The 26,314-nt window shown below is 41.8% G+C and overlaps 2 protein-coding genes across 2 annotated transcripts in view; both read left to right on the plus strand.

Annotated features, from left to right (window-relative positions):
- The window catches only part of LOC133623080 (class I histocompatibility antigen, F10 alpha chain-like), a 17,717-nt gene extending 12,498 nt beyond the window's left edge, over nt 1-5,219 (plus strand). Inside the window, exons 5-6 of the mRNA XM_072913556.1 lie at nt 3,985-4,293; nt 5,170-5,219. Coding sequence (XP_072769657.1) covers nt 3,985-4,293; nt 5,170-5,219 — 359 coding nt within the window. The remainder of the gene's footprint in view (nt 1-3,984; nt 4,294-5,169) is intronic.
- The window catches only part of LOC133609869 (retinal-specific phospholipid-transporting ATPase ABCA4-like), a 600,088-nt gene that overhangs the window by 331,164 nt on the left and 242,610 nt on the right, over nt 1-26,314 (plus strand). The window lies entirely within an intron of this gene.

The following is a 26,314-nucleotide window of genomic DNA, read 5'->3' on the forward strand; positions in this document are numbered from 1 at the left end:
TCATCTTTACCTCCATCCACACCTTATTTCTATCTTAACCTTCGTTCTCATCTTCTCTCCATCTTTACCTCCATCTACACCTTCTCTACATCTTTACCTCTATCCACAAATTTTTCTCCATCTTTACTTCCATCCACACCTTCTCTCCATCTTTACCTCCATCCACACCTTCTCTCATCTTTACCTCCATCCACACCTTCTCTCCATCTTAACCTCCGTTCTCATCTTCTCTCCATCTTTACCTCCATTCACACCTTCTCTCCATCTTTACCTCCATCCACACCTTCTCTCCATCTTTACTTCCATCCACACTTTCTCTCTATCTTAACCTCTGTTCTCATCTTCTCTCCATCTTTACCTCCATCCACACCTTCTCTTCATCTTTACCTCCATCCACACCTTCTTTCTATCTTAACCTCCGTTCTCATCTTCTCTCCATCTTTACCTCCATCTACACCTTCTCTCCATCTTTACCTCCATCCACACCGTCTTTCCATCTTTACCTCCATCCACACCTTCTCTCCATCTTTACCTCCATTCACACCTTCTCTCCATCTTTACCTCCATCCACACCTTCTCTCCATCTTTACCTCCATTCACACCTTCTCTCCATCTTTACCTCCATCCACACTTTCTCTCCATCTTTACCTCCATTCACACCTTCCCTCTATCTTTACCTCCATCCACAACTTCTTTCCATCTTTACCTCCATCCACACCTTCTCTCCTTCTTTACCTCCATCCACCCCTCCTTTCCATCTTTACCTCCATCCACACCTTCTCTCCATCTTTACCTCCATCCACACCTTCTCTCCATCTTTACTTCCATCCACACTTTCTCTCTATCTTAACCTCTGTTCTCATCTTCTCTCCATCTTTACCTCCATCCACACCTTCTCTCCATCTTTACCTCCATCCACACCTTCTCTTCATCTTTACCTCCATCCACACCTTCTTTCTATCTTAACCTCCGTTCTCATCTTCTCTCCATCTTTACCTCCATCTACACCTTCTCTCCATCTTTACCTCCATCCACACTGTCTTTCCATCTTTACCTCCATCCACACCTTCTCTCCATCTTTACCTCCATCCACACCTTCTCTCCATCTTTACCTCCATTCACACCTTCTCTCCATCTTTACCTCCATCCACACCTTCTCTCTATCTTTACCTCCATCCACACCTTCTCTCCATCTTTACCTCCATCCACACCTTCTCTCCATCTTTACCTCCATTCACACCTTCTCTACATCTTTACCTCTATCCACAAATTTTTTCTCCATCTTTACTTCCATCCACACCTTCTCTCCATCTTTACCTCCATCCACACCTTCTCTCATCTTTACCTCCATCCACACCTTCTCTCCATCTTAACCTCCGTTCTCATCTTCTCTCCATCTTTACCTCCATTCACACCTTCTCTCCATCTTTACCTCCATCCACACCTTCTCTCCATCTTTACTTCCATCCACACTTTCTCTCTATCTTAACCTCTGTTCTCATCTTCTCTCCATCTTTACCTCCATCCACACCTTCTCTTCATCTTTACCTCCATCCACACCTTCTTTCTATCTTAACCTCCGTTCTCATCTTCTCTCCATCTTTACCTCCATCTACACCTTCTCTCCATCTTTACCTCCATCCACACCGTCTTTCCATCTTTACCTCCATCCACACCTTCTCTCCATCTTTACCTCCATTCACACCTTCTCTCCATCTTTACCTCCATCCACACCTTCTCTCCATCTTTACCTCCATTCACACCTTCTCTCCATCTTTACCTCCATCCACACCTTCTCTCCATCTTAACCTCCGTTCTCATCTTCTCTCCATCTTTACCTCCTTTCACACCTTCTCTCCATCTTTACCTCCTTTCACACCTTCTCTCCATCTTTACCTCCATCCACACCTTCTCTCCATCTTTACCTCCATCCACACCTTCTCTCCATCTTTACCTCCATCCACACCTTCTCTCTATCTTAACCTCCGTTCTCATCTTCTCTCCATCTTTACCTCCTTTCACACCTTCTCTCCATCTTTACCTCCTTTCACACCTTCTCTCCATCTTTACCTCCATCCACACCTTCTCCCCATCTTTACCTCCATCCACACCTGCTCTCATCTTTACCTCCATCCACACCTTATTTCTATCTTAACCTTCGTTCTCATCTTCTCTCCATCTTTACCTCCATCTACACCTTCTCTACATCTTTACCTCTATCCACAAATTTTTTCTCCATCTTTACTTCCATCCACACCTTCTCTCCATCTTTACCTCCATCCACACCTTCTCTCATCTTTACCTCCATCCACACCTTCTCTCCATCTTAACCTCCGTTCTCATCTTCTCTCCATCTTTACCTCCATTCACACCTTCTCTCCATCTTTACCTCCATCCACACCTTCTCTTCATCTTTACCTCCATCCACACCTTCTTTCTATCTTAACCTCCGTTCTCATCTTCTCTCCATCTTTACCTCCATCTACACCTTCTCTCCATCTTTACCTCCATCCACACCGTCTTTCCATCTTTACCTCCATCCACACCTTCTCTCCATCTTTACCTCCATTCACACTTTCTCTCCATCTTTACCTCCATCCACCCCTCCTTTCCATCTTTACCTCCATCCACACCTTCTCTCCATCTTTACCTCCATCCACACCTTCTCTCCATCTTTACTTCCATCCACACTTTCTCTCTATCTTAACCTCTGTTCTCATCTTCTCTCCATCTTTACCTCCATCCACACCTTCTCTCCATCTTTACCTCCATCCACACCTTCTCTTCATCTTTACCTCCATCCACACCTTCTTTCTATCTTAACCTCCGTTCTCATCTTCTCTCCATCTTTACCTCCATCTACACCTTCTCTCCATCTTTACCTCCATCCACACCGTCTTTCCATCTTTACCTCCATCCACACCTTCTCTCCATCTTTACCTCCATCCACACCTTCTCTCCATCTTTACCTCCATTCACACCTTCTCTCCATCTTTACCTCCATCCACACCTTCTCTCTATCTTTACCTCCATCCACACCTTCTCTCCATCTTTACCTCCATCCACACCTTCTCTCCATCTTTACCTCCATTCACACCTTCTCTCCATCTTTACCTCCATCCACACCTTCTCTCTATCTTTACCTCCATCCACACTTTCTCTCCATCTTTACCTCCATTCACACCTTCCCTCTATCTTTACCTCCATCCACACCTTCTCTCCATCTTTATCTCCATCCACACTTTCTCTTCATCTTTACCTCCATCCACCCCTCTTCTCAATCTTTACCTCCATCCACACTTTCTCTCCATCTTTACCTGCATCCACACCTTCTCTCCATCTTTAATTCCATCCACACATTCTCTCCATCTTTATCTCCATCCACATCTTCTCTCCATCTTTACTTCCATCAACACCTTCTCTCCCTTTTTACCTCCATCCACATCGTCTCTCCATCTTTACCTCCGTCCACACCTTTTCTCCATCTTTACTTCCATCCACCCCTCTTCTCCATCTTTACCTCCATCCACACCTTCTCTCATCTTTACCTCCATCCACACCTTCTCTCTATCTTTACCTCCATCCACTCCTTCTCTCCATCTTTACCTCCATCCACAACTTCTCTCCATCTTTACCTCCATCCACACCTTCTCTCCATCTTTACCTTGATCCACACCTTCTCTCCATCTTTACCTCCATCGACACCTTCCCTCCATCTTTACCTCCATCCACACCTTCTCTCCATTTTTACCTCCATCCACACCTTCTCTCCATCTTAACCTCCATCCACACCTTCTCTCCATCTTTACCTCCACCCACACCTTCTCTCCATCTTTACCTCCATCCACACCTTCTTTCCATCATTACCTCAATCCACACCTTCTCTCCATTTCCTCCATCCACACCTTCTCTCCATCTTTACCTCCATCCACACCTTCTCCCCACGTTGTCTTCTGTTCACACGTGACATCACTTCCTGTGCAGAGCTTCCAGAGGTGTTCCTCCTCCAGAAGACGCCATCCTCTCCAGTCACCTGCATGGCGACAGGTTTCTACCCCGACTTAGCCGACCTGTTTTGGAGGAAAGACGGCGAGCAGATCTTCGAGGACGTGGAGCACGGAGAGCTGCTCCCCAACCACGACGGAACCTTCCAGATGTCGGTGGAGCTGAAAGTGGAGGTGACGGCCGAGGTGGAGGGCAAGTACGAATGTGTGTTCCAGCTGTCTGGCGTCAAGGAGGACCTGGTCACCAAGCTGGAGAGAAGAAGCATCCTGAGCAACGCAAGCCATGAAGGTGAGAAAGACACATTTAGTTGGAGATGTTTCCCATCACAAGTCCACCTGTCACCATTATTGATCCATGTCACCATGACAACGCTTGACGTCTGCATGCAAAGTAGTCATGAAGGTTTCCTCTTCATGCTTTGTCACTCCACTTGTGCTTTTTTGCTCTCCACAGACAACTGGAGCGTCGCCCTCGCTGCCACGGCGGCGGTCGTCGCTGTGGCGGCCGTCCTGGCGGCCATCATCATCGTCATGGTCAGGCGTCACAGAAACAGACAAGGTGAGGGACACCAATGTCCTCCGTCTTCTTCTTCTTCTTCTTCTTCTTCTTCTCGGTCCAGGCCGTGAGTTGATGCTTTCATCCGGGCTGCATGTTTTAGTTGCCTTCCAGCCAAACACTCAAAGATCCACAGAGACAGAGCGCACACTCTCACATAGAAACACGTGAGGAAAAAGTCCATTTCACCTTGTTTCACTTTCATTTCAGCCCAGTACGATCCAGCTCGTAAGTAAAACATCTTTTCTTTGAGCCGCAAGAAACAAAGCCGTGGTGAAGCGTCACTCACATGGAGGTCTGATGTGGACCTTTGTTACAAGTTTAGCCTGAAAATCCCAACTTGAGCTCACTCCTTCACAATAAAAGACCCTCCTGTGAGCACACACGATACAAAGTGTGGCATATCTCACGTTTGTCATGAGTCCTCATGATGAGGATCAGCCAAATGAGACCTCAAGTGTGCTGACTCATCAAGAAGGTATCCTAGTCAGGAAGTAGAAGAGCAGCACTCTGCTTCTTCATGTTTCCAAGTCCCACCTCAAAGATCTGATGTGAGTGACGAGGCACCTTCTGGATGTTCTTCCTTCACCGTTTGCGTTTGTCCCACAGCTCGCCACGGCGGCGTGGAGCTCTCCGAGAAGGTGGCGGCTGAAGGCTGAGTAAGTCTGCACCTCCAAATGTTCTTGTGTGAAGATGATGTTCAACTTGCTTCTGTTGGGAATGTGCTGAGTCATCTTCTTCCTCCAGGATGCTTTGTGCACTGGAACACAGAGAGATGTCTCCATCGCTGAGGGACGTCATGGAGATGTGCTTTGTTCTTCATCCCACTGCTCCTCACGCTATTCCATCTATTCTTCTTTGGCCGTTAAAATACTTTCAACATCAAACGTTGGTGGCTAGAAAATCATTCGGGGCTCACGTTTCATGGTCTTGACATCATGACGAGGATTTCTTCTTTCTTTGAATGGCCGCTGCTTTTGATCAATATCACATTGTGTCACATCTCTGTCAATAAATCCGTTTGTTCTCCACTCGCCTCGCACTGCTTTCTTGGCGACCAGGAAGGCTCTCGCTCATAACAATGGTAGAAATAGCTCATTTTTATTCATCTTGTATTTTTTCATTCAACACTTAAATCCCTAGATCAGTTTCAGGTTTATCTGTCCATATCATATTCTTTTTTTAATATTTTATGCCCTTTTTGTCAAAACCCTGTTTTGTTATGGCAAAACCACTAAATAATAATTTTTACTAAACGTAATTGCAATCTTAAATAGGTCAATAATTCATAACATCATTGATTTTAATTCATTATTTTTGAGCAATGACAATTAAAAAATGTCTTAAAAATGTATTTATTTTTTTACTTTCAACACTTAAGTCTCTCGATAAACTTCAGATCCATCCCTCGTTTCTGTGACGACCTGTCACGTCAGGTGTCACATGGTCTGTTTGCGTTTGTGTTTATCTCCGAGTCAGCGCTCTTATTTTGGTCCCACTTCCTGTTCGTCTCCCTGAGCGCTTTTCCCTCCTCACCTGTCGCTGATTGGCAGCCTGGCCACACCTGGTCATGGGGTGAGGGTGATGGGTCAAATGCAGAGGATAATCTCACCACACCTAGTGTGTGTGTGACAATCATTGCTACTTTAACTTGAACTAACCAGCTGTCTTCTATTTATGCCTGCCTCGCCCTCCAGTCAGGGCTCAAGGATTGTTTTGTTAAAGGTTACTCTGGTTTGCTGTATGCTGCTTATGCTTCTGTGCACTTCCCTGCTGCACCTCCTTGTGCTCCCTGTGGGAATTAAAAGACTCTCACCTGCACGTCGTCCTCCTGTCTCCTGCATCTTGGGGTCACAACTAGAGCAGCCATGCGAGTACGTGACAGTGTCTTCATTTTTATTTGTTTTTGCCATTTTAGTCAAAAACCTTTTGTTTTTAAGGCAAACACAATATTTTCCCGGAAAAATATTTTGAAGTCAAATGTTTTAAGTGACGTATAATTGGAGCCTTGAATAGTTTAAATAATTGATAATAACATTGAGTTTGATTCATTATTATTTTTGAGCAATGACAGCTTTAAAGAGAAAACAACCTGCATGGCAGCTTTATTAGAATCAACAATGCAACTTTTCTTTGTTACATTTCACCTGTTTTCACCTCTTTTTTTCCACTATTTAGTTTTTTTAATATATTATTTGTAGAATATGTCGTGGGCCGTTAAAAGATTAGCTGCGGGCCGCAAATTCCGCCAAAGAATGTTTTCATTGGGTTATCTCACAAAATGAAACAGAAAATCTTGATATTGCTTTTACTTCTGCTATCAGGCAATGTGCAACCAAATCCAGGACCCAGCTTCAATAACATCAGTACTGCTGATGAATTTAGAGCCGGGTCAGGCCTCCATTTCAATAATAGGAGTCTCCTGCCAAAATTAGACTTAGTCAAAATCTGGATTCCAGCAAGAAAATGCAGACTTCCTTATCTTATCTTAAGGTGGCTAAGTAAAGCAGTCTCTGACAAGGACGTTGCTATTAATGCATATAATGTCTTCCCATGCCATCGTCCTGGAAAAGGTGGAGGAGTGGCCATATATTTAAAAAACACATTTCTTGTTATCTTATTGTCAATCACTAAACCAGTGGTTCTTAACCTGGGTTCCATGGAACCCTAGGGGTTCGGTGAGTCGGCCTCAGGGGTTCGGCGGAGGTCAAGACACACCCGACTCATCGTGTAAATACAAACTTCTCCCTATCGGCGTATTACGGATACGGCAACAGCTGACTGATTTGCAGGTGTGTAATTTGTTGTGAGTTTATGCACTGTGTTGGTTTTGTTCTTTGAACAAGGTGATGTTCATGCACGCTTCATTTTATGCACCAGTACAAAAAACATGGTAACACTTTAGTATGGGGAACATATTCACCATTAATTAGTTGCTTATTAACATGCAAATTAGTAACATATTGGCCCTTAACTAGTCATTATTAAGTACTTATTAATGCCTTGTTCGGCATGGCCTTATTATAACCCTAACCCTCTAACCCTGACCCTAACCCATACTTGCCAACCTTCCCGGTTTTCCCGGGAGACTCCCGAATTTCAGTGCCCCTCCCGTAAATCTCCCGGGACAACCATTCTCCCGAATTTCTCCCGATTTCCACCCGGACAACAATATTGGGGGCGTGCCTTAAAGGCACTGCCTTTAGCGTCCTCTACATCCTGTCTTCACGTCCGCTGTTCCTCCAAACAAACAGCGTGCCGGCCAAGTCACACAATATTTGCGGCTTTTACACACACTTAAGTGAATGCAATTCATACTTGGTCAACATGGAGGTCACACTGAGGGTGGCCGTACAAACAACTTTAACACTGTTACAAATATGCGCCACACTGTGAACCCACACCAAACAAGAATGACAAACTTTCGGGAGAACATTCGCACCGTAACACAACATAAACACAACAGAACAAATACCCAGAACCCCTTGCAGCACTAACTCCTCCGGGACGCTACAATATACACCCCCGCTTAATTGATGATGTAGAGCAGGGTTGGCCAACCAGTCAGAGACTAAGAGCCAGTTTTTTTTACTATGTTACTGCAAAGAGCCACATCCTACACATGAGCACACATGAACATCACCCCATCCCTTCCTCACGCGCGCACACACACACACACACACACACACACACACACACACACACACACACACACACACACACACACACACACACAAACCTCTGCTCAGCCAGATTTATTGTAAATGTCACACACCAACATGACTCCTACAGTACTAAGACCACAGGCCACTTATTTTCAACAATTAACATTGTGTGCACTGTCTCACACACACATACTTGCCAACCTTGAGACCTCCGATTTCGGGAGGTGGGGGGTGGGTGGCATGGTCGGTGGTGGGGTGGGGGGCGTGGTTGGGGGCGTGGTTAAGAGGAGAGGAGCATATTTACAGCTAGAATTCACCAACTTGAGTATTTCATATATATATATATATATATACATATATATATGTATGAAATACTTGAATTTCAGTGAATTCTAGCTATATATATATATGTATTTATTTTATTATGTATATAAATAAAAGAAATACTTGAATTTCAGTGTTCATTTATTTACACACATACTCACACATAACACTCATCTACTCATTGTTGTACTTGAAAGTACAATGCAATACAATTCCGGGGCAATGGCACCTATCAAATACACAGTAATGAAAACACAGTTGTTCTACTAACTGTACTGTGTGTTATGAGAGTAGAGTATGTGTGTGTGTGGCCCTTTAATAGGTGAGCATGTGAGGTGAGTGACGTCAGTGAGTGTGTGGGCGTGAGAAAAGAGGGAGCGGTAGCTGAGTGCGGGGAGGGACTAGTTGGTTTTGTGTTGGATTGGCTGTGTGCAAGCAATCAGTAAAGCAAAAGTTGCAACTAATCGCTGGACTCATCATTCACCCTAAAGTCGTCCGCTGTGGAGACCCACTGCCGGGTAAGGTGAAGGGTGTTGCCCCGAGAATACATCGGCCCTGGAGAAGTGTCTCCCCTGCGCTCTTCGACTACGGTCTCGTTCTTCTGCTTGGTCTCCACACAATATATGCAATATTTTTTCCACATAAAACATTTAAAGTAAATGTTTTTAAGTAATAATTCATTGTAACATAGATTTTTTTTTTTTTTTTTTTTTTTTTTTTGAGCAATGGCAAGCATGGCAGCTTTTGTGTCAACATTGCAACTTTTTGTAGTTAGATTTCACCTCATTCCACTTTTTTAAAATGTTTTTTTTTATTTTTGCAATACTATCAATTTTGCAATTTTTGCAGAATGTGTGGGGGGCCGGTAAACGATTAGCTGCGGGCCGCAAATGGCCCCCGGGCCGCACTTTGGACATCTCTGGCATAGAGTAAGCTAAAGTGACGCTGAAGATTTGAAGCTTTGAAATGCGCTAATGACGCCTGACGTATAAGGCAGAATGGCTTGCCATTACGTTCAACAAAAAAAATATAAACTCTCCCACTCTGTTAAAATTCCCTGTGTTCTTCTTATTTTCCTTTTGTTGTGCTTTTTTTCCCTGCCGTTTTGAGAGTGAACTTGTCACAAATGGTTTACTACTGTGATCTCACGCACATGCACCTTTGACCTCACTCAAACCGGCTTCGGCTTCTTCTTCTTCTTCTTCTTATGTGCAACTCTAACCGGCTTAAGCCGAGCAAAAAAAGTAATCCGAGTATTGTAATCCAAGTATTTCCTTTTTTTTTCGTGATGAACACGATCACGGCCGCTAGAAGAGGCCGCGTGTTGAACGCCACGGTGTTTTACAAGCTGGATTTTGAGAAAACGCCCTCTTTGTGCTGAGCGGAAGTCAATGAAGCGGCCGTGTGTCTCGGTCGCGCTGCATTTTGGGAAATGTAGTGTTTTTCGTCCCGGCAAACGCCAGGGACAGTAGATATACTACAGTACAGTAACACAGCAACGTGGGCCTCCGACATCAAAAAGTTTGTCGCATCTACACCTCGTGGGCACTAATAGATTTTAAAAAAAATGTTATGTATATACAAACCCCGTTTCCATACGAGTTGGGAAATTGTGTTAGATGTAAATATAAACGGAATACAATGATTTGCAAATCATTTTCAACCCATATTCAGTTGAATATGCTACAAAGACAACACTGATAAACTTTTTTTTTTTTGCAAATAATCATTAACTTTAGAATTTGATGCCAGCAACACGTGACAAAGAAGTTGGGAAAGGTGTCAATAAATACTGATAAAGTTGAGGAATGCTCATCAAACACTTATTTGGAACATCCCACAGGTGAACAGGCAAATTGGGAACAGGTGGGTGCCATGATTGAGTATAAAAGTAGACTCCATGAAATGCTCAGTCATTCACAAACAAGGATGGCGCGAGGGTCACCACTTTGTCAACAAATGCGTGAGCAAATTGTTGAACAGTTTAAGAAAAACCTTTCTCAACCAGCTATTGCAAGGAATTTAGGGATTTCACCATCTACGGTCCGTAATATCATCAAAGGGTTCAGATAATCTGGAGAAATCACTACACGTAAGCAGCTAAGCCTGTGACCTTCGATCCCTCAGGCTGTACTTCATCAACAAGCGACATCTGTAAAGGATATCACCACATGGGCTCAGGAACATTTCAGAAACCCACTGTCAGTAATTACAGTTGGTTGCTACATCTGTAAGTGCAAGTTAAAACTCTCCTATGCAAGGCGAAAAGCGTTTATCAACAACACCCAGAAACGCCCTCGGCTTCCCTGGGCCTGAGCTCATCTAAGATGGACTGATACAAAGTGGAAAAGTGTTCTGCGGTCTGACGAGTCCACATTTCAAATTGTTTTTGGAAACTGTGGACGTCGTGTCCTCCGGACCAAAGAGGAAAAGAACCATCCGGATTGTTATAGGCGCAAAGTTGAAAAGCCAGCATCTGTGATGGTATGGGGGTGTATTAGTGCCCAAGACATGGGTAACTTACACATCTGTGAAGGCGCCATTAATGCTGAAAGGTACATACAGGTTTTGGAGCAACATATGTTGCCATCCAAGCAACGTTACCATGGACGCCCCTGCTTATTTCAGCAAGACAATGCCAAGCCACGTGTTACATCAACGTGGCTTCATAGTAAAAGAGTGCAGGTACTAGACTGGCCTGCCTGTAGTCCAGACCTGTCTCCCATTAAAAATGTGTGGTGCATTATGAAGCCTAAAATAGCACAACGGAGACCCCCGGACTGTTGAACAACTTAAGCTGTACATCAAGCAAGAATGGGAAAGAATTCCACCTGAGAAGCTTAAAAAAATGTGTCTCCTCAGCTCCCAAACGTTTACTGAGTGTTGTTAAAAGGAAAGGCCATGTAACACAGTGGTGAACATGCCCTTTCCCAACTACTTTGGCACGTGTTGCAGCCATGAAATTCTAAGTTAATCTTTATTTGCAAAAAAAATAAAGTTTATGAGTTTGAACATCAAATATGTTGTCTTTGTAGTGCATTCAATTGAATATGGGTTGAAAAGGATTTGCAAATCATTGTATTCCGTTTATATTTACACAATTTCCCAACTCATATGGAAACGGGGTTTGTATTTTTAAATTTGTAATTTTTTTTTTTAATTTTAATTTTTTCTAATAGAGTTAAGAGCCGCAAGAAACCAGCCAAAGAGCCGCATGAGGCTCGCGAGCCACGGGTTGGCTAGCCCTGGTCTAGAGTCCCATTAGGCTACTGTTTACTTGCCTGAATCGGTGCAGAAAGGTATAAATATAAAAGCGACCATTAAAAAAGATATTTCAAATGGGATGGTATGGATTTTTACACTCTTAATAAAAATATTGTTTTTAAAGATTGAAAGCATTTATCATCAGCAAGACGTTACTGACCTCACTTCATTTGACACTCACAAGCATTTAGAGAAGAAACCATTAGATGCACCAATGTCTTTACATCTGAGGGCTCCACTAATTAAACATTAAGTTTAAAGGGGAACATTATCACAATTTCAGAAGGGTTAAAACCATTAAAAATCAGTTCCCAGTGGCTTATTTTGTTTTTTGAAGTTTTTTTCAAAATTTTACCCATCACGCAATATCCCTAAAAAAAGCTTCAAAGTGCCTGATTTTAACCATCGTTATAAACACCCGTCCATTTTCCTGTGACGTCACATAGTGAAGCCAACTCAAACAAACATGGCGAATAGAACAGCAAGCTATAGCGACATTAGCTCGGATTCAGACTCGGATTTCAGCGGCTTAAGCGATTCAACAGATTACGCATGTATTGAAACGGATGGTTGTAGTGTTGAGGCAGGTAGCGAAAACGAAATTGAAGAAGAAACTGAAGCTATTGAGCCATATCGGTTTGAACCGTATGCAAGCGAAACCGACGAAAACGACACGACAGCCAGCGACACGGGAGAAAGCGAGGACGAATTCGGCGATCGCCTTCTAACCAACGATTGGTATGTGTTTGTTTGGCATTAAAGGAAACTAACAACTATGAACTAGGTTTACAGCATATGAAATACATTTGGCAACAACATGCACTTTGAGAGTGCAGACAGCCCAATTTTCATCAATTAATATATTCTGTAGACATACCCTCATATCAGCAGGCCAGGGAAGCTAGGGTCGATATTCTTCTCTTGATCATCTTCGGGACGGTGTGAGCCAAGACATCCAGGGGGTTTAGCTCGCTCGTCTGCGGGAACAAACTGCCGCCATTGCTTGCCGTGCTAGCGAGGTCCTTTGTCCCTGAATTGCTCACACACTCCGGCAGATTCAATGGGGGTCTGGCGGCAGATTTCTTTGGCTTTATCGTTGGAAATGCATCTGCTTTGAGTGTCGCAGGATATCCACACATTCTTGCCATCTCTGTCGTAGCATAGCTTTCGTCGGTCAAGTGTGCGGAACAAACGTCCAATTTCTTGCCACTTTCGCATCTTTGGGCCACTGGTGCGACTTGAATCCATCCCTGTTCGTGTTGTTACACCCTCCGACAACACACCGACGAGGCATGATGTCTCAGTCGAAAAAACGGAAAATAACAGAGCTGATTTGACTCGGTGTTTGAGAAAATGGCGGATTGCTTCCCGATGCGACGTCACGTTGTGACGTCATCGCTCTGAGAGCGAATATTACAAAGGCGTTTATTTCGCCAAAATTCACCCATTTAGAGTTTGGAAATCGGTTAAAAAAATATATGGTCTTTTTTCTGCAACATCAAGGTATATATTGACGCTTACATAGGTCTGGTGATAATGTTCCCCTTTAAGAAAATTACCGGCAACTAAAATGAGTCAGTCAGTATTATAAAACAGCAAGTGTATGTTTCCTTTTATGTAGACTATTTGAAGACACTTCATACAGAGTTGACTATAGACAAGATCATGCATTTAGTGCAGAATATCACCACTATTTGTTTCGCCCTCGGACTTTATATCGTTTGAAGATGATTCCCCAAGATCAGCAACACTTAAAATGCACTACTTTTTAAACATTACCAGACCCATTAAGTATATTTGCGTAAAGTATCAGTATCGGACCCGTATTGCCGATACCAGCCTGGATTTTACTCGGTATCAGATCTGAATTACAATCAGTGGTATTGCACATCACCAGCTTTTGAGAGAAACCTTTTTTTCAGGACTTTGCCCAAAATTGGCAGGTTTGATATGGGCAGATTGTTGTTCAATACTGTGGCATAAAGACTATTACTTTTACCATTATAAGGTTCCATCGATCCATCCATTTTCTACCGCTTGTACCTTTATAATAAAAATGTTTACTAGTCTGTACAAAATGATTGTTATTTACGGCGGTCACTCACCCTGTCTGGTCAACACGTACGTGCAGAGAACGCGTGCACACGTACAAATGCAGTCCAAGAGAGGCAACAAACAATTTGCAATCATGCTATTGTTAGGATAGGATTTACATTCAATGACAGCTAACGCTGACTATCCATCCAGCCAGCCATCCATTTTCTACCGCGTGTCCCTTTTGGGGTCGCGCGGGGTCGCTGGAGCCTATCTCAGCTGCATTCGGGCGGAAGGCGGGGTACACCCTGGACAAGTCGCCACCTCATCACAGGGCCAACACAAATAGACAGACAACATTCACACTCACATTCACACACTAGGGCCCATTTAGTGTTGCCAATCAACCTATCCCCAGGTGCATGTCTTTGGAGGTGGGAGGAAGCCGGAGTACCCGGAGGGAACCCACGCAGCATGCAAACTCCACACAGAAAGATCCCGAGCCTGGGATTGAACTCAGGACTACTCAGGACCTTCGTATTGTGAGGCAGATGAACTAACCTATCCAAGTGTTACGTACGTATGTAGTTACATCATTACGGTCTAGAAGCTGAAAGAAGGAGGGATATGCTGTGTGAAATAAATTGGAAAGTTAGCGCCCACGAGACATCTGTATAAATGTTGCAAACAGCCCCTTTAAGGCCTTTGGAAATGTTCCAGTCTGAAGTGAGACGTTAACTAGATGAAGGAATTGTGGTGACAAACTGCTCAGCACAGACTTTAGAAATCTAGTGGGTAACTCATCAAGGTGTGTGTATGTTACATATGGTGCCGTCTCCAAGCAGAAGAAAATCTTTGACCTTGGCTCTTGGCACAGTTGTTCTGTCCATCTGACACTTTGTGCTGACTTCACCCATTTTATAGTTTTATTTCTGTTTGTGATAGTCAGTCATATCTGGCAGTTCTGCCTTGCATGGGTTAGAGTCCAAGCCAGGGTTAAATTCCAAGCCAGGGTTGGATCAGGAAGTAAAAACCAAAGCTGAAGCAATTCATGTGATTGACTCGCTGTGGCCAAAGTACTAAAAGTGGGAGGAGGGGAAAAAGCATGAGGCTGAATCTTCTGGTGGCAAAGCATCCAAGAAAAGGAAAGTGACATGTGAAATTAGACACGGTAAAGCCAAACATTGACTGGACGCTTGATCCAAGCCGTTTAACCGCAGTGACCATCATGAGAGATAAAGATGGTACATTTCAGCATGATAGGATCTGCCGCTATGAATATTACTGAGTTACCTGTTACATCTCAGGTAGGTTAGGGACTATGTCAACCTTTTCCAGCGTGCCATTACAGTAGCAAAATGTATGTTTGAGAACAATATCAGACAACATAGGTTGCCAGAGTGTAGTCACACAAACCAGGAAGGCAATTTGAGTCAGACCTTGTAAAACCTTGCTGGAATAGTTACCTCTACTGCCCCCCAGTGGCCGTTAGAAAGGATGCATACATTTTGTGTTGAAGTCCTTAAAGCTGTCTATCACTTTTTGTCTTGTCCTTTGTGTCCCAGGTGAAGTGATTAGTGGCTCGGGGGAGGATAGGCGGGGCATTAGCTCAGCAACATTCTTCTTTTCTTTTCTTTTTTTTCTTTACAAGAACTTTGCTGACAAAGTGCAAGTGTTTGTGGGCGTTACTGTACATGTTGGTATTGATCACACCACCCAGGAAATACAGGGGAAGTTTTCAAGATCATTCATTGATTTTAACTTTAATTTTGTGAACAATATAAACATATATGAACACAACAATGTAAGACATAGTAACAATGTTGTGTATTTACTGGCGTCACTGATGTGTGCTCCTTTCCAGAGTCGTGTAGAGAGAGAGTTTGGCCAACCAGGGTTCGGAGTCGGTAGGGATGATGTTTGATAAGAAATGATCCAGTTCGAGCCCATTATCCAATCCTCTTATCGAACCGATTCCTTATCGATTCTCTTATCGAATCCAGATAGGTTGTTGTATGTGGAAAAACACACAATATTTGGTTTAACAAAAGCTCACTTTTATTTTATAATAAAAAAATAAAAAAATAAATAAATATTGACTGTTGTTACCCCCTCTAAAAAAACAAAATAAAATAAATAAATATTGACTGTATATACAGTAACACAAAAACAACCCGTCTCTGTGATCACTATAGGTGGCCTAGTGGTTAGAGTGTCCGTCCTGAGATCGGTAGGTTGGGAGTTCAAATCCCGGCCGAGTCATACCAAAGACTATAAAAATGGGACCCATTACCTCCCTGCTTGGCACTCAGCATCAAGGGTTGGAATTGGGGGTTAAATCACCAAAATGATTCCCGGGCGCAGCCACCGCTGCTGCCCACTGCTCCCCTCACCTCCCAGGGGGTGATCAAGGGTGATGGGTCAAATGCATAGAATAATTTCGCCACACCTAGTGTGTGTGTGACAATCATTGGTACTTTAACTTTAACTTTAACTTTAAATAATAATATAGTGTTAAATAAAATCAGTGCCTTGGGCAAAAAACTGAAAATAACACAGCTCTCCAAAAAGTGCACTTCTGCTGCTATTGGAACATACTAGCTACACACACTATGACACTAAGAACGCCACAGTCATCAATCAACAATTCTGCAGTCCTGGTTGACATAAGAGGTAACCTTATTTTAGCCTAAAGGCTACAAGGGGTGGTATAGCTCGGTTGGTAGAGCGGCCGTGCCAGCAACTTGAAGGTTGCAGGTTCGATCCCCGCTTCCGCCATCCTAGTCACTGCCGTTGTGTCCTTGGGCAAGACACTTTACCCACCTGCTCCCAGTGCCACCCACACTGGTTTAAATGTAACTTAGATATTGGGTTTCACAATGTAAAGCGCTTTGAGTCACTTGAGAAAAAGCGCTATATAAATATAATTCACTAATTCACTTCACAAGTGAGCAGATATGGAAATTAAAGGCCTACTGAAACCCACTACTACCGACCACGCAGTCTGATAGTTTATATATCAATGATGAAATCTTAACATTGCAACACATGCCAATACGGCCGGGTTAGCTTACTAAAGTGCAATTTTAAAGTTTGCGCGAAATATCCTGCTGAAAACGTCTCAGTATGATGACGCCTGCGCGTGACGTCACGGGTTGTGGAAACATTTTGGGACAGCATGGTGGCCAGCTATTAAGTCGTCTGTTTTCATCGCAAAATTCCACAGTATTCTGGACATCTGTGTTGGTGAATCTTTTTGCAATTTGTTCAATGAACAATGGAGACAGCAAAGAAGAAAGCTGTAGGTGGGAAGCGGTGTATTGCGGCAGGTGTTGTGCCGGATAACGCACCCCCGCCGTAGAATGCACCCCTTGACTGTTGTGCCGGATAACACAGCCGGTGTTTCATTGTTTACATTCCTGGAAGATGACAGTCAAGCTTTAGCATTGGCCTGTGGAGAACTGGGACAACAGAAACTCTTACCAGGAGTACTTTGAGTTGGATAGGCAGACACGGTACCGTGAGTACGCATGCAGCTGCGGCTTCCAAACATTTGATCGCTTGCCCGTACGTGCGTGCCGCTATGTGCATGTCACGTACGTAACTTTGGGGACTTTGGTGAAATATATGTGCTGTATGAACTTTGGGGAGGTGAACGGTACTTTGGGCTGTGGGATTGAGTGTGTTGTGCAGGTGTTTGAGTTGTATTGGTGGGTTATTTGGACGGGAGGGGGGAGGTGTTTGTTATGCGGGATTAATTTGTGGCATATTAAATATAAGCCTGGTTGTGTTGTGGCTAATAGAGTATATATATGTCTTGTGTTTATTTACTGTTTTAGTCATTCCCAGCTGAATATCAGGTCCCACCCGCCTCTCACAGCATCTTCCCTATCTGAATCGCTCCCACTGCCCTCTAGTCCTTCACTCTCACTTTCCTCATCCACAAATCTTTCATCCTCGCTCAAATTAATGGGGAAATCGTCGCTTTCTCGGTCCAAATCGCTCTCGCTGCTGGTGGCCATGATTGTAAACAATGTGCAGATGTGAGGAGCTCCACAACCTGTGACGTCACGCTACTCGTCTGCTACTTCCGGTACAGGCAAGGCTTTTTTATCAGCGACCAAAAGTTGCAAACTTTATCGTCGATGTTCTCTACTTAATCCTTTCATCAAAAATATGGCAATATCGCGAAATGATCAAGTATGACACATAGAATGGACCTGCTATCCCCGTTTAAATAAGAAAATCGCATTTCAGTAGGCCTTTAATCTCCAAAGTGACTGATGGCCACACGCAGTGTGCCTCTTGTACACTAGGGGGCGATTGTGGTCATTTCTGCTTGTTTCGCTACGTTAAAATGGCGTAGAAGGAGAGAATGCTACATGCTAATGCTCCGGATCCAACAAAAAGAGGACATGAGGACGAATAAATAGATAAGTACAACTTTCCACTGTTTTTTGATGTTGTTGGTAATGTCTTAATATGTTTAAATGTCACCTGTGGTTATTAATATCGCCAGAGACATACCAAAAGATCGCTTTTTTTACTCAATTGTTTTAGGTGTTTTGCTGATTATTAGTCTCAAAACAGCTGGGATGTGCTGACGTCATGTCAGGTGATTAAAGTGTCTCCTTTTAAGAACATTATGACACTCATTAAACAAGAAGGTGTTTATTTTACCATAAACTTAAAACATACTGACCTATTTTAGCTGTACTTTGTACATTTTTATGGTTAAAAAAGGCAGCTCAGTTGCCAGAATTTTACTGTAAAATGTACATTTGTTTTTTACTGTAAATAATAAAACAACAATTTTACAGTACATTTTTTATGGTTAAAAAGGCAGCTCAGTTGCCAGAATTTTACTGTAAAATGTATATTTGTTTTTTACTGTAATTAATAAAACAATAATTTTACAGTACATTTTTTTATGGTTAAACAGGCAGCTCAGTTGCCAGAATTTTACTGTAAAATGTATATTTGTTTTTTTTTTGCTGAAAATAAAAAAAACTGCAATTTTGCAGTACATTTTTTGTGGTTAAAAAGGCAGCTCAGTTGTCAGCATTTTATTGTAAAATTTGCATTAGTTATTTTTACTGTAAATAAAAAAACAGCAATTTTACAATACATTTTTTATGGTTAACACAGGCAGCTCAGTTGCCAGAATTTTACTGTAAAATGTAAAGGGACAAGCGGTAGAAATGGATGGATGGATGTACATTTGTTTTTTTACTGTAAATAAAAAAACAGCAATTTTACAGTAAAAAAATGTATGGTTAAAAAGGCAGCTCAGTTGCCGGAATTTTACTGTAAAATTCACATTAGTTTTTTTTTTTACGGTAAATACAAAAACAGCAATTTTACAGTACATTTTTTATGGTTAAAAAGGCAGCTCAGTTGCCAGAATTTTACTGTAAGATGTAAAAAAATTTTTTTTTTATTTTAAATAAAAAACCCAGCAATTTTTCAAACAATTTTTTATGGTTAAAAAGGCACCTTAGTTGCCCGAATTTTACTGTAAAATTTCCTTTTTTTTTTTTTTACTGTAAATAAAATAACTGCAATTTTACAGTAAATTGTGGCACTTGAGCTTCCAGTTTTGTTTTGTTTCTGTTGGTTGTTTTTTTTTTTACCGCAAATCAACAACTGTAGATTTTTGGGTGTATTACTGTAAATGCCAAAACGGCACCACATTTTATTACAGTAAAACAAGTACTGTTTTTTTTTTTCATTTAGAGAAAAATTCTGTAAAAACCACAGTAATTGAACAATTTTACCATTGAATCTATTGCTACTTTTACATTGCACAATTTGATGGATAACTTGCTTTGAAATAATTATTATTAGTATTTATTTTTATTTAAAAAAATGATTTGAATGTCTGATAATATATTATTGCATAATTAGACAATATTTAAGTTAACATAATTTGCGATTACATGGAGTACATCTATTTTTTTTCTGCCAAAATTAATTTAATGAACCTCTGTTGCCTCTTTAGCACCTCCCTGTGGCCAGCAGTAATACAGCAGTCCTTGCTATGTTTGTTAAACCTTTGCAACAATAATACAGTTGAACAAAATAATTGTATGACGTGTGTATATTCAAACACGTCTGTTAATACATTAATACTGACACACTATTAATATTATACTAGTATAAATATCACAGCTACTTCATACTGACCTCAAAGAAGGAGGTCCGCCTCATAGTAATGCTTTATTATTCTTGTGCAGGGAAAAACAATTATAACACACAAAGAGCTTCTTTCCTTCCTTCCTTCTTTCTCACACTCCTCTTTACTCTGTCATTGTGGAGAAATAAAAGAACCAAATACAAAACTATAAATAATTATTTTTTAATGTTGGATGAGGCTGCCCTCTGCTGTATTAAGGTGGTCCTATAAGACGCTGTATATTTGCTTGTACTTTAATCCAATATGGAGCCTATGTAATAAATATTAAAATGATGAATTATGTGTCCCAATGACAAGTGAAATAATGTATAAACTGTCCATGCATTAAATAATTCCAATTATAAAAGTATGCATTTTAACAAATTTTGTGGTTGTGATGTAAATTAAACTATATGGTAAAAAATAAACTACGTTCTTTTTTTTTTACTAATTTAATGATTGATTAATGGATTATGGAGGTTGCTCTCTAGTGGGTTCTTCAGATCACCACACACTTGCACGAGAGCCCGGTATTCAGGGTTCAACAATGTCTTTTATTGTGAACGCACGCATGACAGTCTCTGCTCCGTGACTTTTCAGTCTTTTGGGCGTGTCGTCTTTCTGGCCTTCTCTCTCTCGCAATGTCCAGCGTCTGTGTCCGCTCACCAGCACCAACTCCAAAAACGCGTCTCGGTGCGGCTGCTGCTAATAAGGGCGACAGGTGATTAGATAACCAGCCCCAGCTGGGCAATCCACTCACCTGCCGCTGGCTTCGAGGCCGGTCCTTACACACCCCGCTCCGCGGCAGGCCCGCAAACCACGCCCCCCTCCACATGGATCATTTGATGAAGGTTAAGGTCAAAGTAATTATTAATTATTTATATAGCACAATTTAAAAAAAACAACTACTGCACCATAGTAGTAGTGCAAATACAAATAAAAAAAGGCTAAAAAATAGTAAATAATAGAAATGAAGTACAACCAAGCTGGCACAAGACATTGAAACAACGTTGAGAACTCGTTGAATTAGGTCCTGACGTTGAGCAACTCCAACATAACGTTGAAACAACATGCTTTCTGATGACGTTTAAGCAATGTTGGGTTCTGACGTTGATTTGAGCATTTAATTTTGGTCAATTTCCCAACCATTATTCTACAACACAAACAGAACATTGAAACAACATGCTTTTTGACAACGTTTATTCAATGTCAGGTTGTTCTAATGATATGACCATTGGAATTTGGTCATTTCCCAACCAACAACGTTGGACATCAACATCAACATTGTCTCAATTTACAAGTACAACTATTTTGCAACGTTGTTTCAAAGTCAGATTTAAAAGACATGTTCGTATAACCAACGTTGTATCAATGTCTTGTGCCTGCTGGGAAATAAACAATAACATGGTTATAGAAATGAAATAGGGACTATCCATCAAATAATAAAAAGGCATAAATAAAAACATAAAAGTGTTAAACACCAGCAAAAAAAAAAAAGTCATGATTTAAAAAGTCTTGATAATTAATAACGTAATTTTACAGTTTAATCAATCTGTTCTTCTATCTTATGAAAAAACCTTTACAATTGAGCGAGATCATTTACTGTTGGTCTACATCAGTGATCCTCAACAGGCGGACCGCGGTCCATGTCCGGACCCAGCGACGTGTCCGTCCGGACCCAGCACGAATTATAGTGTAAAAAAAAAAAAAAAAAAATTAAAATATATTATTATAATTATAATTATTATAAAAAAATATAATAATTGTATTTATCTTTGAGTTATCGCTAGCGCAAGTCAACGTTCTTTGTTGTTTTTAGTCAAATGTCTCCACGTTTTGTTTACACTTCTCCGTGTCTCACTCACTCCGTCTCTCTCTCTCTCTCTCTCTCAGAGAGAGCGAGAGAACGCCTCTCTGATTGGCTGATTCCGGGGTATGGGTTGTCCTCTCTATCACAACGACGCGCTGATAGGCTGTTACCACCTGGGTCATACACATGTGCACAGTGCAGACCATTGTGTCTAATATGCAACAGTACTGTTGCTCTGGTGAAAAGTGAAAATCTGAAACGTCACTATCTGAAAGAGCACCGCGAATTTGAAGCGACAATAAGCGGTAGAAAATGGATGGGATGGATGGATGGATTTCCTCATGATTCAGAGCTAAGAAAAAAAGAAATCACGAGGCTGAAAAAGTCATATGAAACATCAAGCAAGATTTTTGTTAAATCTATGACACAACAACAAATAGCAACAGAGTGCTCACTCAGAGTGGCATGGCTTTTGGGTAAACACAAGAAGCCATTCTCTGATGCAGAAATAATTAAAGAATGCTTGAATGATGTGATGGGTGCCATGTTTGAAGGCAAAGAAAAGGAGGAAATGACAGCTAAAATAAATCAAATCCCACTCTCTGATGCCACAGCTACCAGACGTACTGAAATTCTGGCTGGTGATTTGTCCAAGCTGCTTTGTGATGGAATAAAAAATGCAGAGTGCATATCCCTAGCAGTGGATGAGTCCACTGACACCACTGACAATGCTCAGTTGTTGGTGTTTGTGAGGTATTATGATGAGGAAAAGGGGGAGTTTATTGAAGATGTTTTGAGCCTGGCAAACCTCAGTGGACAAACAAGGGGAGAAGACAGCTATAAAACAATATCAGAAATGCTGAATGAAAAAGGGATAGATCTGAAGAAAGTTGTGTCCATTGCTACTGATGGAGCTCCAGCCATGTTGGGGAGAGAGAAGGGACTGGTTCCGCGTCTGAGAGAACACCACCCTGGCCTGATATCTTATCACTGCATAATCCACCAGTCTGTCCTATGTGCAAGTCTTGGAGAAGTGTACTCTGAAATCATGACAACAATGATGAAACTCATAAACTTCTTGGGAGCATCATCTGCACTGCAGCACCGCTTGCTGCGCACATTCCTAACAGAGGTAGATGCTGCTTTTGATGATTTGCTCGTGCACAACAACGTCAGATGGCTGAGCAAAGGCAGGGTCCTGGAGCGTTTTTGGGCCATTAGAGAAGAGCTGCAAGTGTTTCTGTCCCAGCAAAATAGCGCAAAAGCAAAACAGTTCCTGGAATTTCTGCAAAATGCTGGGAAAATGGAAGCTGTGGCATGTTTGGCTGATATAACCTCCCATCTCAATGACCTAAATCTCAAGCTACAGGGGAAGAAGAACACAGTGTGTGAGCTGATGTCAGAAGTCCCTGCCTTCCAGAGGAAGCTGGAGCTTTTCAAAAGTGACATACAGGTAACTATTTTGTTATTATTATTTTCTACCACACACTATTTTCTTCCACTTGATAATTCATACCTATTTTTAAGCATTGTTCCTAATATATATTTAAACTGTGTATCTACAGGAGGAACTGCTCCACTTCCCCAAACTTCTGGAACTGACCAAAGGAGAGGGAGATATCAGTGCCATTTGGAATTCTTGGAAAAAAATCATTCCAAATTTCAAGACTCGCTTTGATGGCTTCATTTTGGGAAAACAAGTCCTGCTGTTCATTGAAAACCCATTCCTGATCAGAAATGTGAGTGTGTTCTCTGCAGAAGCAAAACAAGTCTTCCCATGGGCCAGAGCTGCTTCACTGCAGACTGAGCTCATTGACCCCCAAGAAAGCGTCGCACTGAAAGAGGCTCAGTGTGACGCCATCACCTTCTGGTCAAAGCTGGTCATTCCTTCCAAGTTCCCTCTGCTGCATAAGATGGCCTGTCACATCCTCACAATGTTTGGCTCAACATACAGCTGTGAGTCTGCCTTCTCTACAATGAACATTGTGAAGAACAAGTACCGCAGCAGACTGACCAATGAACACCTGGATCAGTGTCTCCGCCTGGCCATCACACCTTTTGTGCCAAAGTTCAAAGTCTTGGCTTCAACCCCAAGAGCCCAATTCTCCCATTGAGCAGTTGTCTTTTACACAATGGGGATGTACTGTACCATAGTTATATTTGCACATGAATGAGATCTGTTGAGGTCATTTGTTTACCAGGGATAGGAGGGTTGTGTTTAAAAGTATTTATTTTTTGTTAAAACTGAAAGTTTTATTTAAGTTCTTATTTATTTTGTTTCAAAGAAAATATTTCATGTATTTTATTGGATATTTATTTTATTTTTTTTTTAATTTGAAGAAAATGTTAAACTACTACCTACCCCCTGCTACTATATAAGCTTGACCGATAATAAACGGACCCAGCCTGTTTCAAAAAAACATTTGTGGACCTTCAAGATTTGTACTTGAGGACCCCTGGTCTACATGGATGGCCAAGTCAAAAAGTTATTCTATGGTTGTCGTCACACTTTGCCTCTCAGCCATCACTGGTACTCTTCATTGGTGAGTAGCAAACGGCATATGTTGACCACATACAAACAAATCGGGGCATCTATAGGGTTGAGCGATCAACATCTAAATGCAAACAATTATACCAAAGACTACAAAAAATGGGAGCCATTACCTCCCTGCTTGGCACTCAGCATCAAGGGTTGGAATTGGGGGTTAAATCACCAAAAAATGATTCCCCGGGCGTGGCCACAGCTGCTGCCCACTGCTCCCCTCCTAATTCCACGACTGTATATATCGGTATCGGTTGATATCGGAATCGGTAATTAAGAGTTGGACAATATCGGAATATCGGCAAAAAAGCCATTATCGGACATCTCTAATAATATATAAATAATACATGTCAGTGTTTATGTGTAAATAACAATATAAATAATACATGTCAGTGTTTATCTGTAAATAACAATATATAAATACCGTATTTTTCGGAGTGTAAGTCGCACCGGAGTATAAGTCGCACCTGATGAAAATGCATAATAAAAAAGGAAAAAAGCATATATAAGTCGCACTGGAGCCCGGCCAAACTATGAAAAAAACTGCGACTTATAGTCCGAAAAATACGGTAATAAATGTCAGTGTTATCTGCCAACCTGGAGGAGATGTTCGCCAAATGAAAATCTCTCCCTGTCTGCCAGTCCAACTATCCTTAAATACTTTTCACATGGAGACACTTGCACTTTGGTGTTCTTGCCTTGGGGCGGACAGTTTGTACGAATGCAGACAACATATTTCCTTAGTGGAATAGTCACCTAACAGATTCTGTGACCAAGCACAATCGTGTACGAAAAATGTACACACTCCACTATAAAGATATATGCTTGTGTTGTTTAACGGCATCATAAATTACAAACCCCGTTTCCATATGAGTTGGGAAATTGTGTTAGATGTAAATATAAATGGAATACAATGATTTGCAAATCATTTTCAACCCATATTCAGTTGAATATGCTACAAAGACAACATATTTGATGTTCAAACTGATAAACATTTTTTTTGTGCAAATAATCATTAACTTTAGAATTTGATGCCAGCAACACGTGACAAAGAAGTTGGGAAAGGTGGCAATACATACTGATAAAGTTGAGGAATGCTCGTCAAACACTTATTTGGAACGTCCCACAGGTGTGCAGGCTAATTGGGAACAGGTGGGTGCCATGATTGGGTATAAAAACAGCTTCCCAAAAAATGCTCAGTCTTTCACAAGAAAGGATGGGGCGAGGTACACCCCTTTGTCCACAACTGCGTGAGCAAATAGTTTAAGAACAACGTTTCTCAAAGTGCAATTGCAAGAAATTTAGGGATTTCAACATCTACGGTCCATAATATCATCAAAAGGTTCAGAGAATCTGGAGAAATCACTCCACGTAAGCGGCATGGCCGGAAACCAACATTGAATCACCGTGACCTTCGATCCCTCAGATGGAACTGTATCAAAAACCGACATCAATCTCTAAAGGATATCACCACATGGGCTCAGGAACACTTCAGAAAACCACTGTCAGTAAATACAGTTTGTCGCTACATCTGTAAGTGCAAGTTAAAGCTCTACTATGCAAAGCGAAAGCCATTTATCAACAACATCCAGAAACGCCGCCGGCTTCTCTGGGCCCGAGATCATCTAAGATGGACTGATGCAAAGTGTAAAAGTGTTCTGTGGTCTGACGAGTCCACATTTCAAATTGTTTTTGGAAATATTCGACATTGTGTCATCCGGACCAAAGGGGAAGCGAACCATCCAGACTGTTATCGACGCAAAGTTCAAAAGCCAGCATCTGTGATGGTATGGGGGTGTATTAGTGCCCAAGGCATGGGTAACTTTCACATCTGTGAAGGCACCATTAATGCTGAAATGTACATACAGGTTTTGGAACAACATATGCTGCCATCTAAGCGCCGTCTTTTTCATGGACGCCCCTGCTTATTTCAGCAAGAC

This window comes from Nerophis lumbriciformis, linkage group LG07 (assembly GCF_033978685.3).
Source record: "Nerophis lumbriciformis linkage group LG07, RoL_Nlum_v2.1, whole genome shotgun sequence".
NCBI lineage: Eukaryota > Metazoa > Chordata > Actinopteri > Syngnathiformes > Syngnathidae > Nerophis > Nerophis lumbriciformis.